General features: G+C 42.5%; 1 protein-coding gene across 31 annotated transcripts in view; it reads left to right on the top strand.

Annotated features, from left to right (window-relative positions):
- The window catches only part of LOC128027392 (uncharacterized), a 222,583-nt gene that overhangs the window by 189,229 nt on the left and 18,213 nt on the right, over positions 1–15,141 (top strand). For 23 of the 31 annotated variants that reach the window (XM_052614965.1, XM_052614972.1, XM_052614976.1 and 20 more), the window contains 2 exons: positions 4,747–4,856; positions 13,660–13,899. The exons of 3 other annotated variants lie outside the window; for them this stretch is intronic. In XM_052614965.1, the coding sequence (XP_052470925.1) occupies positions 4,747–4,856; positions 13,660–13,899 (350 nt within the window). Of the gene's footprint in view, positions 1–4,523; positions 4,857–13,659; positions 13,900–15,141 lie in introns of all 31 variants that reach the window. 5 more of the 31 variants (XM_052614991.1, XM_052614987.1, XM_052614964.1 and 2 more) reach the window with 4 other exon arrangements.

Genomic DNA, 15,141 nt, shown 5'->3' with positions numbered 1-15,141 from the left:
TTCAAATCTTGTGGTTTTGGGTCAGCGGTTTGCATCTGACTCAATGTTGCTCTCTGCTGGTAGGAATTAGTAATATAGCGGATCGAACCAGTGGCTTCACTGCCTGTAGGCAGTTTAGAACGGGATGAGCAATATTATTTTGTGTTCTGGGAATCTGGAAAAGCAAGGTGTGCTCTGATTGGCCAGCCATCCAGTGTGTTGTGATTGGTCGAATGCCTCAAGCGTGTGATGGAAAGAAATGCCCTTAACACACTGTGATGCTGTCTCTCAGGCCAGAAGCCCGGGACTCAGTCCAGCTGCTCTGATCGTGCACATCCCATCATCGGTTCACTTTTAGCAGTTCAATCAATGTACTGTTAGGAGTAACTGAATAACTTGTGATATTGGTTTATTTCATGACAGAGGGAGTAAGAGGCATGTTTATAAACCGAATAACTTAAGTAATTTGTGGATTATTGCATACTGGAGACACAAACCGTTTTGATGAACTGGTTCGATTGGTTCATTAAGAAGATCTGGTTAAATAGAAAAATAAGTTCGCGAACCAGACATCAGACAAGACAAAAACAATAAAACCCATTACAAATTAGGCATTTGTTGCATTCAGTGGGGACATAATTACTGATTATAATGACTTTTACTGTCTTTTTAATCGCTGTTGTGTATCGCGCTGCTTAAACATTAAACCTTGGTTACTGGCTACTGGTTCAGGAAACAGTCCTCATCCTCCTTAAAATGCACTGCACACATCTGTATATTTGGGTCGGTCCTGGAACAGTGTGGAAATTCAACTCAACTGATTTCTAGTTGTGTTATTTTATGGACGGCCAAACATTGTAGTTTCGCTTTCACAAGGAAACACACATCGAGAATAAAAGGTACGCCTGGGTATTAATTTTGATAAGAATTGAACCTTTGAATTCTACGTCAAGAAGTTGGTTCAGTCCTGTTTATATCAGTTAAGAAATATATCGAAGATGAGACGGTTATTAAATTTTAATGATAATGAGAAGCGTATCATTAAAACACACTGTTCCGGGTGAATGTTCACGATGAGTATGGGTCACCATACCTGGTTGTTTGTCACTTTACTTTCACTTCAATTCACTTATTCATGCTTTTATATCTTTCCGTCTTGATTATTGTAATGCCTTGTTTCCTTCTTTGAACCATCGTAATATATTGTGATGAGTCCCTCGTTACTTCCACTTAGACTGGTCAGTGGGTGTGGTTGGAAGGCTCGTCAATGGAATTGTGTACACCTGTTCCTTCCCTATATAGTTTCAGCTCTGTTTGGTGTGGAGTGTGTCCCGGTTGTTTGGTCTTTGTCTGTTATTAAAGGTCGTTTGAGAACATATTTGTTTAGATGTGCCTATAATATTTTGTTTGTGTGTGTGTGTGTGTGTGTACTGCTTTTTTTTAATGTTTTCTTTTTGTGATTGTGTTTTATATTTATATGTGTTTTATATTTTGAAAAGTGCTATATAAATAAATTTTTACTATTGGTTACTTTACTTTCTTTGCTTGAACATTTAGGTGGCGTTACGCAAATCTTTCCACCTAGTGATGTAGAGATGTGGGGGTGTGTTAGACCGAGCCATTTTAGGGGTGTGTGGATGAACTTTAACTTTGATGAATATATATGTGTCTAAGCAATCATAAAATAAATAAATATTAAAAAAAAAAATCTAAATAAGTCATGATCCATGTAAAATCATCACAGACAAACCATTTTTAAATCATTTACCTGTGGTTTCTGATGTAACTGCAGTCAGATCCAGTATCGTTTTCATCTTTCAATAAATATTTATTTGCGAACTCTCCATTACATTGTGCCTCCTTCACAAAACAAAATGATCCGAACAATCATCAGCTTGTTTCTGAGGCTTGGGTCCATCTAATGTCTGAACAAAGTCGTGAATGAGCTGTTTAAACTAAATGCGTCAAAGCAAACATCTTTCACTCTTCCATCTGTCCTATTGTCGACAGACTATGTCAGTAAGTGCATCTGTACATACTGAATCCAGTGAAGACAAGAAAGTGCCAGTTATTGTAATATTTTTCTTTCTCTCTCATTACGTCTAATGTTTAACTTCGGGTGTTAAAGATCAAGACATGAATGTTCAACACTTTTAATTCATTCCTTGGATCTGGGTGATTATTAATCTAATGGAATATGTCTCTGATTTTAATTAATAATGAGAAAGACATTTATACCAGTATCTCAAGACCTCACTAGTAAAAACAATTTTTTAGAAAAGGTTTATGCTATAAATCTAGTGTTTTGCTCCAGTTTCATGAGAAGAGACACCCTTTACTGCTGATTGTCTACAAGTTTGCTTTGCTACTGTGCCCAAATCAGTAATCTAAAGCGTTTTTGAAAAATTGCTTACCCCACCTTTAATATTTTACCAATTCTAAAGTTATTTTACATGTTGTTCCAGAAATATACCCTTAATCCTCTCCTCTGCGGAAATCAGGATACTCCTGAATGTTTTTCTTTTTCTTTTTCTTTTTTCTTTTTTTGTCCTAATATTACTACAATATTTGAATAAAACACATACTGAAGTTTTAATCCAGGTCAAAACCAAGACTATAATACATGACCTAATAAGGCTTTAATATATTTTTTTTTAAGTGTTTGATAAAAAACATATTCAATATTTAATTCAATTTGATAAATGAAGTCCAGTAAAATCTCCCCTGACCTCCAGGAGATTCAGGTCAGACATGAAGCAGAGGCTGAAACAGGCTGCTGTTACTATGGCAACAGATGCTGATGGAGACCTCGTGTGGTGAACCTGAGTAATGACAGAGATCTCAGTCTCATTTCAGAACAAACTGAGCTGCTTTATCAGCAGAAATGTTTTTACAGACTGCAGTAATCAGTGAGAGCTTTAATACACTTTCAGACCACACATGCTTTACAACTGACATGATAAATATCCTTATGACATCTGGTTTATTTAGCTGCTTTTTCCTGTATATTTTGATCAGAATCAGAATCAGAATCAGAATCAGAATGAGCTTTATTGCCAGGTATGTACACATACGAGGAATTTGTTTTCGTGACAGAAGCTCCGCAGTACAACAGAATGACAGCGACAGAACATAAAACACATAATAAAAGAATAAAAAATACAAATATGTAGACAGTGAATGACAATATACAAATGACAATTGTAGGCAGGTATATTACAAAGTGAAGTTATGTATGTACATATATATTGTGTGCAAAATTTAAGTGTATACTAAGTATGTGTGTTAGATAAATAAAGTGTGTGTGTATATAAATATAAAGTGTAGTGTGTCCGCCGTTATTATAAGCTGTTCATAAGATGGATTGCCAGAGGGAAGAAACTGGTCCTGTGTCTGGTCGTTCTAGTGCTCAGTGCTCTGTAGCGTCGACCAGATGGACACAGTTCAAAGAGGGAGTGTGCTGGATGTGAGGGGTCCAGAGTGATTTTGACAGCCCTTTTTGACAGCCCTGTTTTGACAGATCATTTGTCCCTCATATTTTTGATCCAGTCCTTTAATATGAGGAATATTTAAAAATACTTTAGAGATCCTAGATCAGCTTCCAATGGTAAATTAATTCAGACTCTGGTAAAAGTTGACAGAAGACGTGTAAATCCTGACATATTTTCTTGAGTAGATGTTTGTTAGTCAGCAATTCAGTGATTATACTATGGCCTAAAAGTATGTGCACATTTTGTGATAAAAAGTATCGATATTATTTAGAGTGTGTAGCAGAATAGTAGACGAGGTTTGGGACAAACAAGTTCATCACAATTGCCTTTTTAACAGACACTCTGTTGATTAGTTAAATTAATCCTGACACCGTTTAAACCATATATAAATATACATAGGGTCAGTCACAATGTCTATGCATGCAGTCTTTGCACTTGACCGGTTGTGTACTTACATGACATATTTTATATTTTGGCCAAAGTGTTCAAGTTGGTGTGAAAACCACAAGTTTGTGTATGTGAAGTATTTTTGACTAATCAATGACACACTTCCATTTTTTTTTTTTTTTTAGAGTTTTAACACATTTTGTACATGTACTTGTAACACTTTGCACTTTAAAATAAACTCAAGATTATCTGTTTTGTAGTCACTGTAAAGGGTAATTTGATTGTGGTGCTTTTAAGTAAATGATAAAAAGACATTGCTGAATTTTTTACAAAATACACAAATCCATCTCTGTACCAGTAAAGTGTTTCTTTCTTCATGTCTGTTGTGCTGAAAAGTTCGAGAAAGGATTCCTCAAATGATGTCAATCCATTAAATGTGATGTCAGAAAGATCAAGACATTATTTATAAAGAGAGAAATGCTGCAGGTTAATGGAACTGAACAGAAAGTGCAGGACAAAGACAATTGATGCTTTATCAGAATAAAGCATGTCAACATGCATAAAGTGTGTACATTTGAATGAAATCATAATTTAGATCTGGTGTGTTTGTGTGTGTGTGTGTGTGTGTGTGTGTGTGTGTGTGTGTGTGTGTTTTTTTTTCTTCAGGTCTGGATCGGTTCTGCAGTTTTAATCAATCTGATCCCTGTTACACAGCTCTTGGAGACAAACTCAATCTGCTGATGGATCGGGACACTAGAGAATATGATCTGAAAATAATAATGAGAAAAAATGACAACACAGCAGATGCTCCAATTTGTAGAGTAAGATATGGCAGCATGAGTCAATGTGAACTTTATATAAACAGACCTGATGTTACAGTCATTGACAGGACTGTGATAATAAAGCGTGTGATCAGAGCAGATTCTGGGAATTACAGATTAACTCTCACTGAATCAGACGGCACAGAAACATCTAGAGATCTTCAAGTGATTGTTGAAGGTACAGAAACTCTCTCATCAGACTCATTCCAGTCTCATGTTCTCCAAAGATCTCACTCTCATGCAGATGAATCAGTTGAATCTCTGGGAAGGTTTTTATTGCAGCTCATTACTGAATGTCTTCAAGAATTTAGACTAATTCATCTGCACTTTCCATGTAAGACTCTTTTCAAAATGAAATAACATCATGCTGCTTACTGTATACTGCATAATGTTTTAGAAAAACTAACACGTGAAACCATTTCAAACAGTAATTTGCTACATTGTTGTCACAATGCAGGGATGTGATTTTCTAATGCATCATGGACAGAATGAATGATTCTGAGAAACTGAACGAGCTCGCAGAATGATCTCAGTGCTGTTTTCAGTTGAAACTCTCTGCTGCATTTGAGACACTTTCATTTGAATTTGGGAACAACATTTGTCATTAAAAATTGTAAAAAATCTGCTATTGTTTACTAAGAGAAGTTTCAGTGTCACATGATCTTCAGAAATCATTCTACTATGCTAATTACAGTTTTTAATATATTAAACTAGAAAAACTTCTTTATTTAATAATAATAATAATACATCAAACTTGTATAGCGCTTTTTTGGACACTCAAAGACGCTTCACATGGGGAAACAAACAAAACAAAACAAAACAAAACAACAAGGGTTTAGGGAAAAGCTAGTTTGAACAGGTGGGTTTTGAGTACTGATTTGAAGTTTGGCAGTGAGTCCGAGTTTCTGATGGATGTAGGGAGTGAGTTCCAGAGGGTGGGGGCAGTGATAGCGAAGGCTCGATCCCCCAAAGTCCGTCGGTTAGTGCGGACGATCGGAGCAAGGCGGTTTGTGCCAGCTGAACGGAGGTGGCGGGTGGGTTGGTGCTGTTCCAGGAGCTCAGTGAGGTAGAGTGGGGCCAGGTTATGGAGGGACTTATAGGTGAGGAGAAGGAGCTTATATTGAATGCGATAGTGAACAGGTAGCCAATGGAGCTGACGGAGAACGGGGGTGATGTGTTCTCTTGACCGGGTGTGGGTTAGGAGGCGGGCAGCTGAGTTTTGGATGTATTGCAGTTTTTGTAGTTGATTGGTAGGAAGTCCGTATAGAAGGCTATTGCAATAGTCAAGTCTTGAAGTTATGAATGCATGAATGAGAATTTCAGCTGTTGCCAAGGTAAGGGAGGGGCGAAAGCGGGCAATATTGCGGAGGTGGAAAAAGGATAGTTTAGTGATATGGTTGATGTGTGTTCGGTATGAGAGGGTGGGGTCCATTATGATGCCAAGGTTTCGGACAGAGAGGGAGGGGGTGACAATATGTCCGTCGATAAGGAGAGTAAAGTTCTGAATAGAGGAGAGGAGAGATTTTGGGCCCGTGATAAGGAGTTCTGTTTTACTGCTGTTGAGTTTAAGAAAATTATTGTCCATCCAGGTTTTAATGTCAGAAATGCAATCGGTGATGGTGGAGAGAATAGCCGGGGAGATGGATTTGGTGGAAAAGTAGATTTGGGTATCATCTGCGTAGCAGTGAAAATGGAGTCCATGGTTGCGGATGATCTGACCGAGGGGAAGCATGTAGATGGTGAAGAGGAGGGGGCCGAGAACGGAACCTTGGGGGACGCCATGGGTGACAGGGGAGGTGTGGGAGTTGCAGTTATTAACAGAGACAAAATGGTGACGATCAGAGAGGTAAGATGTGAGCCAGCGAAGTGCTGTACCAGAGATGCCAATAGATTGAAGACGATGGAGAAGGACAGTATGGTCAATAGTGTCAAATGCAGCGGAGAGGTCGAGGAGAAGGAGGATGGATATGAAACCAAAGTCGGCAGCAATGAGGAGATCATTTGTGACTTTAAGAAGGGCTGTTTCTGTGCTGTGGTGTGGACGGAATCCGGATTGAAATGTTTCGAAGAGTTGAGAGGAGTGGAGATATTGATGGAGTTGTGTGTTTACGGCGCGTTCCAGAATTTTTGAAAGTAACGGAATATTGGAGATGGGTCTGAAGTTATCCAGATTGTCAGGGTTGAGGCCAGGTTTTTTCAGGAGGGGTGTGATGGATGCAAGTTTTAGCGGGGATGGAACAGATCCAGACGTAAGGGAAGTGTTGATGATGATGGTGATGAGAGGAATAAGGGTTTCTTGACAGCTTTTGAAGAGAGGAGAAGGGATCGGGTCAAGCTGGCAGTTTGAGAATTTCATGGTCGAAAGGAGTTTGAAGGTGTCAGAGGGAGACAGTGGAGAGAAGGAGGAAAAGCTGTGGTGTGTGAGCGGAGGGAGTTGATATTCAGAAGGAGGAGAAGCGGAGGAAGTGGATGCTAGTGAACAGTGTATTGTATGGATTTTGGTATGGTAGGATGACAGAAAGTTATTGCATTTGTCTATAGTGAATGTGGAGGTTATATTGTCCTTGGGTTTGGTCAGTTTTGCAAATGTGGAGAATAATGTGCGGGGGTTAGAAGAATTTGAGTGGATGAGTTGTGAGTAGAAATTGGACCGGGCAGTTTTGAGAGCAGAATTGTATGTGGTTATGGCGTGTTTGTAGGCTTGTGCATGGACAGTGAGACCGGATTTTTTATGGATCCTTTCAAGTTGTCTTTTTTGTCTTTTGAGAATGTGAAGATCTGGGGTGTACCAAGGAGCAGAGGTGGAGAAGGAGACTGAGGCAGTTTTAAGAGGGGCTATTTGGTTGAGGCAGGTGGAGAGTGTGTGGTTGTAGAAATTGACTAGATCAGAGGCAATCGGATCGGAGGGAAGTGAAGAAGTAGAGATGGCATGGGATATGGATGAGTTGAGAGAGATGGGACTAATAGATTTCAGGTTTCGAAATGTAATTGTTCTTGTGTGTTTGATGGTAGGAGAGGGGGTAATGACATCCAAGGTGATGGCCAGATGATCAGGTCAGTCAATGAAAGGTTATGTATGGTGAGGGAGGGTGTGGAACAGACCAGGTCCAAGATATGTCCATGATTATGTGTGGGTGAGGTGACATGCTGGGTAAGGTTGAGGCAGTTTAAAATGTCCAAAAAGTCAGATGTCAATTTTGCTGTCGGAGAGTCGATATGAATGTTGAAGTCACCAATGAGGAGAACGGACGGAGAAATGGAAGACAGCTGAGTTACGAAGTCTGTGAAATCAGAAAGAAATGATGGACAAAGTTTGGGAGGGCGGTAGATGACTGCAGCAGTGAGTGATTGGGAACCAGGAAGTCTGAAAGCCAAGTGTTCAAATGAGGATACAGCCGGGATGGGGATGGGGCGGATGGAGATATCGCTGCGGTGAATAACTGCGATGCCACCACCTCGCCGGTCCAGACGGGGGTTGTCAATGAAGGAGTATCCAGGTGGGGTGGTCTGATTTAATGCAAAGTAATCCATAGGTTTATGCCAGGTTTCGGTAAGACAGAGAAAATCCAGTTTATTGTCAGTAATGAATTCACAGAGGAGCAGGCTTTTATTGTTGAGTGATCTTGTATTGAATAGCGCTGTCTTAAGAGGCTTTTGTTTTGAAATCCAAATGGCGGAAGTTGAGACGGGCAGGAGGTTAGATGAAGTCGCGTGAAGAGTGCGCGGATGACGTATGCGGATGTTGTTGTTGCGCCAGTTTCCAGGCTGGAGTGAACTTCGGCCGGACCAGAAAGATGGAATACTGTTTTCGGCACTGAAGTAGTAGTGAAGATTACGACGGGAGCCTCGGTGGATATAAGGGCGACGACGAAGAAGACAGTGTTGTTGCAGAGTAGAGATGATGTCCAGTGAAGGAGGTGCGCGGTGGTTAAATCTGAGAAGCTGCAAGGACGTGTATCGAAGTGCCATGGTCAGAGCCGTAGATGACAGAAAGGCCAGCAGGAAAGTCATAAACAGTAGTAGCCGCATAGCTGACAGGCTGCTCCGGAGTGCAGGCCGGCCAGTAACCGGGCTGTAATCCACTGCTCGAGCAGAAAATAGCGGGGATGGGCCGAAGGCAACCCCGGGGGCTAGCTTGTTGATGGTCACAGCAGAATCACAACGTGACGGGCAGCAGATGCGGCGACCAGGCAAAGACACAATCCAGATCTTGAGGTAGGAACAGATACCACCGGTACTAAACAAAGTCAGTAGGTAAAACCGTTTTTGTTACAAACAAACTTTTTCGTCCGGAGTGAGAAGCGGCAGCCAAAACGCGCCAGCGTCCTCTCAGCGTCACATCTGACGTCAATGGCTTTATTTGTAATAATATTTCTGTAACAAACGGATTCGATAACAGAAGGTTAGTATAATGCAGGAGTTTATTGAAACAGGTAGAGATCGTGGCAGTAGGAGAGATGCAGGTGAGTGAATCCTTTGATGCATTGAATATGGGTATAGGATAGATAGATTGACAATAGTATTCTTCTTACAGTGAATGTGGGGTGACAAGGGCGGCTGAATGGTTGCACACACCTCAGAGAAGATGCTGGAGAGGAAGACTTGGATGATGAGCTCACTGGAGGAAGTTGGAGTCAGACGGAGAAGAGGAGATTCTCACTGGAGAAAAGGTAAGTCAAGGGGTAAGTTAAAGGAGTCAATGCAGGTAACTATGACAGAGGATATTCAACTGTGTAGCCACGAGATTGGACATAGTGCAGACTGAAGTGTGTGCTTAAATGTGGTGGTGAATTGGGGACTGAACTGTGAACAGGTGCTGTTGATCAGTACTCAGGTGAGGGGGTGTATTGTGATTGTCTGGTTGAAGAGCCTGACCGAATTGTGACAGTACCCCCTCCTCCAGGGCCCACTCCTGAGGGAACGTGAATGACGTGGTGGTCTCCCTCTGCTCCGAAGAGCTGAACAATCTGGGTGTGATGTATGGAATGTGGTGTATCATTTCAGTAATGAGACATGGAATGTGGGGTGTATTTTGTTTTGTGGAGGGAGTTGGAGTCTGTAGGTGATGGGATTGATCTGTTCCTGTATGGTGAAGGGGCAGACAAATCGGGAACTAAGTTTCCTACAGGGCAGGTGCAGCCTGATGTCTCAGGTGGACAGCCACACCTTTTGCCCCAGTTGGTAGGTAGGAGTAGGTAGGAGTAGGTGCTCTGCAAAGGTCGGCCTGTTGGAGGTGATGGTAAGCCTCGTCCCAGACTCTCTCTCTCTCCCTGAACCAGTAATCGACCTCAGGAACATCGGAGGGGTCTCATGACCAGGGGAAGAGAGGGGGCTGGTAACCGAGTATGCACTTGAACGGGGTAAGGCCCATAGATGGCCGGCGGAGGGAGTTCTGGGCGTACTCAGCTAAGCCCAGGAACTGGTTAAAGGGGTCGTGGTGGCAATGGCAGTAGGTCCTGAGGAAACGTCCTACTTCCTGTATTTTCCGTTCTGTTTGACCATTGGATTGTGGCTGGTAGCCGGAGGAGAGGCTTACAGTCACATCTAGGATTTTGAAAATGTACTTCCATACCCGGGATATGAATTGGGGTCCACGGTCTGACATGATGTCCTCGGGGAGGCCAAATTGATGAAAGGCCCAATTAAAAAGCAGCTCCGCTCTTTTTAGGGCGGTGGGTAGACCCTTTAGGCGAACGAGGCAGCAGAATTTACAGAATCTATCGACTATTACCAGGATACAGGTGTTACCATCAAATGGAGGTAGGTCCGTTATAAAGTCTACTCCTAGGTGTGACCATGGATGGTTAGGAATGGGTAATTGATGTACCTTGCAAGCTGGAAGATGATGGGGACTCTTCGAAATGGTACATTCGGGGGAACCTTGGATGACCATGTTGGTCCATCAGAAGTGGTCTTTCAGAGGCGAGAGAGTTGCGTCAGCCCAGTGGCCAGTGCCTAAAGATGTATGGGTAGTTTGAATGAGAGGGGTGCGTTGTGTCCGAGGGAGCCTGGCGGATCAGCAGGAGGGGCTTCAGTGGCAACTGGCGGGAAGGTCCACTGGATCGCACTGGAAATTATTTGAGTGGGTATGATGGTTTCTGGCTCATGTTTCGGGACCGGGTCTATAGGAGATGGTGAAGTGAAATCTTGTGAAGAACAAAGCCCACAGCTTTTGGTTTCCAGTGTCATAATTTCTCTCCGCTGGGCTGGGCTTCCGGGAGAAGAAGGCACATGGATGGATTCGACAGGGGGACCTCTGCCGCTGAGAAAGGACTGCTCCCACTCCCGTGGTTGAGGCATCCACTTCGACCATGAAAGAAGAACTAAGATTGGTAAGCACTTGTAAAGGTTTGCTTGAGAGTGGCAAAGTCTTTAGTGGCAGCTGGGGTCCAGGACAGAAAATTGGATTTATGAAGTAGGAGGTTGGTGATGGGACTGGTGAAGGTACTGTAGTTTTTAATGAACCGGCAGTAAAAATTGGTGAAACCCAGGAAGCGCTGGAGTTCTTTTATGGTGTAAGGGAATGGCCAGGAAGTGATTACCTCAATCTTCCCCTCGTCCATGTGGTTCCCGGTACTGTCAATGATATACCCCAAGAAGTGCACCGAAGACCAGTGGAGGTACATTTCTCGGTCTTGAGGAAGAGTTGGAATTGTCTCAATCAGGCAAGGACTGCTTGGAGATGCTGGCAATGTTAGGTCAGGCTCCGGGAGTAGATGAGAATGTCATCAATGAACACTATGTCAAAGTAGTGGAGGTAAACTCAGAGCACTGCATGTATAAAGTCTTGGAAGACTGAAGGGGCATTGACTAGGCCATATGGCATCAACTGATACTCATAGTGGCCATTAGGGGAGAATACAATTTGGAGAATATGGTGGCTCCCTGAAGTTGTTGGAAGAGGGTAACAGAATTTAACAGTGATCTGGTTTAGTGCTCAATAATCAATACAGGGCAGCAAGCCTCCATCCTTCTTCGCCACAAAGAAAAATCTTTAAGCGGCAGGGGATGTGGACAGGATGATGTATCCCTGTTTGAGGGCTTCCTACACATACTCGTCCATGGCCTTCTGTTCCAGTAAGGAGAGGGGATATATCTTACCAGCAGGCACTGGCTCACCCAGAATCAAATCAATCACACAACCCCAGGGTCGGTGAGGAGGTAATTGTGAGGCTTTGTGTTGGCAGAAAACATTGTGGAATTATTTGTAGCATGAGGGGATATCCACTGAACGATTTTCAAGGGGACTTTCTATGTAGGTTGTGTTAAGGGGTAGGACATCCGGAGGTCGTTCCGGCAGAGATGGATGATGGGGTAAGCATGGTGGAAAACACTTGTCACCCACTGGAGGATTTCACCTGTTGACCAGGAGAAGATGGGATTGTGCTGCACCAGCCAGGGATGGCCCAGAATGATATCAGCCGTAGAGCCCACTAAAACTAAGAAGTTGATGAATTCACTGTGTAAAAGACCTAGTGTCAGCTGTGCCGGGCCTACACTATAATGGACATGTCGCCTATTTAACGGTCTTCCTGTTCAGTAATTGGAGCTCATGGCAGAGGTCCCCCGAGATGAAGTTCGGGGCTGACCCAGAGTTGAGGAGGGAGGTAACTGGTAACTGGCAATGAGTGATGTGAGCAGCAGTAAGTTGGGCAGTAGTGTAGGTGAGTGGGTTCATCTTAAAGGGAGATGATTTAATGTAACTCACCACTGGGTGAGGAGGACGAGGGGACAGACCATGAAGTGATGCCACTCGTGCCGCAGTATGGCACAGACCCTGGGTCAGCCTCCTCTGCCACTCAGCCGGTGTCAGATAGTTAGTCTTGGTCTACATGGGTTCTGGGTCAGTCTCGGGAGGATTCTGAATTTCGGTCCGGTGATATCAAGGGATGAGACTGGCTGGTGAGCACTCCTAAAGACAGGATTGAAGGCGATTTGAGCATCTGATGGTGAGCTGGATAAATCTCTCTAGACCATATGAAGTCATCATATGTGGCCAGCTGGAGATGGAGCTTGGGTTCCAGGCCTTGACGAAAAGCGGTAAGTAGTGAAACTTCATTCCAACCACTGGCCGCTGCGAGGGTTCTGAACTGTAGGGAATACTGATGTATGGTCATTCTGCCCTGTTTAAGATTTTTAAGTTGCTCACCAAAAGACGAGTCATCCTCAGTTATACCAAATACTTCCCGGAAGTGCACATTGAAGTTTTCTACAGACTGAGTCACCGGGACCAGCTTGCATCCAAAACATCTCGGCCCAACGAAGTGCGGGACCTGTGAGGTACAATATAATAAATGCGAATTTAGACTGCTCTGTGGGATATAATTGGGGTTGTGTCTCGATGGTGAGAGCATTAAAGGAGAAACCTGTTGCATTCCTCCGCCAGGCCTGAGTAGGGCACTGGTCTGACGACCGGGTTAGAGTACACAATCCGGGAGGAAGAACTAGGAGTGGTTTGTTGTGGTGGATGAGCCCGTGCCAGAGAAACTGGAGGAGTTGTAGGAGGATGTAAAACACATCGTAGCGAATCCACTAGCTCCTAAACTGGGTACGGCTTTTTTATCCTCTGCGTTGATCTGTGACAAAAGTTGTGACAATTTCACAATATTACAGTTTTTACTCATATTTTTATAAAATAAAATCTTGGTGAGCAGAAGAGATTTGTTTCAAAATTATTAATAATTTCAATGTTTTAATTTTTTTTGGCATGTGCTTTAATAATAATAACAATTATATTATATTATATTATATTATATTATATTATATTATATTATATTATATTATATTATATTATTATGTGGGGCTGGTCAGATTTTCCTGTTTTTTTGTCTTGAGCTGATGTCACTAACATGTGCTGTTAACTTGTTAACTTCAGGGAGTCCAGCTTTCATATCAGATATAATTTTTGTTTGGAAATGTCTAGATATTTACTCATAACTAGTCGAGAAAGAGTCACGTGACTGATGTGACTCTCCCTCCAGCTCCTATTGGCTCAGTGGAAGTGTTAATCATCTGCTCCTGTAATCGGAAGTCAGTGTTCTGCTCATCTGACGGGGATCAGATCATCTACAGCTGGACTCTGAATGGAGAAATACTAGAACAAGGACCAGTGGATGGAAACACCATTCAGCTAAATGAGGGAACTGATAGAAATATCAGCTGCAGCGTGAGAAACCACGTCAGTCACGCACAGAAGACCATTAGACTCAAACCCTGTCCTGGTGAGATCATTTCTGTTTATCTACATAACTGATTAATTGATTGATTGATTGATTGGTTGGTTGATTGGTTGATTGATTGATGTGTTTGTGTTGTTCAGTGACTTCAGTGTCTGTGGTGTTTGTTCTGGTCTGGTGTCTCCAGCTGATGGTTCTGTTCGGTCTGTTAGGAGCTTTTCACATCTAAATGAGACACACGTCAGGTGAGAGACATTTATCATCATTATTATAGATTTGACATGCAAATATTAAGAGTGTGAAGATGATGATGATGATGGTGTGATGCTTTTAGGAAAGAAAGAGGAAGATCAGAAAGTGAGAAGATTTAGAGTGAGACATGAACACACAGCAGAAGATTCATGAGAGCAGCAGCAGATCTTCACATCTGTGAGAAATGACTCAGTCCAGCTTTCACCTGTCAACAACAGGAGATCTGACGGAATAAAGCCAGAAGACATTTTCTGCCATTTTAGTTAAGAATTTCTTCTTTGATTAGATGATTTTCTGGACATTTGTTTTCGCATCAGTTTAATGTTTATTTTATTAATTTGTCTCTCTTTGAATGAACTAGCAGAATTGTTATGTCATTATATTAAACTCCTTCTATTCATCCAGATTGTGAAGTCATTCTTTATGTTGATTTTCCCATTTTCTGCTCTTGTTATTCTTTTGGTTCCCTTTCAAGGAAACTTTGAACTGCGTCCTCTTGGGGGTGCTATGGGACCTCGCCGTGACCTGTGTTTGAATCATATATTGAAAAATCACCAATGAGATGGCCGGCGACAGCCTCTGACGTCACTACAGGCACGACTATAAATAAGCGCTAAGAGAACTCGTAATTTACTTCTTCGTTTTCAATGACTGTTTTGTTTGAAGCGTGCATCTGAGAAACGACCACAGTAAGAGCGATCTTTCTCTGTTTTTCATGACATCCACTAGCAAGGTGTCTCTTTTCGAAGAAACAGGGACAGCTATCTGCGTCCTGTGGTTCTGGACCCACCGCTGCTGAGGCACAGAGGAGAATGAGCTTGTGGGGGTCGCATGTGGATATAGCTGAGGGACTTTCCCTTTCGCACTCTTCAGACAAGACAAGAGTGAACTTCAGGAGGAAGATGTGTTGTCATTAACGATTTCTGATACTGAAGTTAGTGCTCTGCTGGGTTCTGGCGAAGAAACTGAGGCCGATCCTTCTTAATCCTCCTTCCCTGCGTATGTGGAGCTGTTAGAGGTTATGGATCGCGCCAT

This window comes from Carassius gibelio, chromosome A14, assembly GCF_023724105.1.
Source record: "Carassius gibelio isolate Cgi1373 ecotype wild population from Czech Republic chromosome A14, carGib1.2-hapl.c, whole genome shotgun sequence".
NCBI lineage: Eukaryota > Metazoa > Chordata > Actinopteri > Cypriniformes > Cyprinidae > Carassius > Carassius gibelio.
The sequence above is the reverse complement of the archived record's forward strand: the minus strand, read 5'-3'. Positions and strand labels throughout refer to the sequence as shown.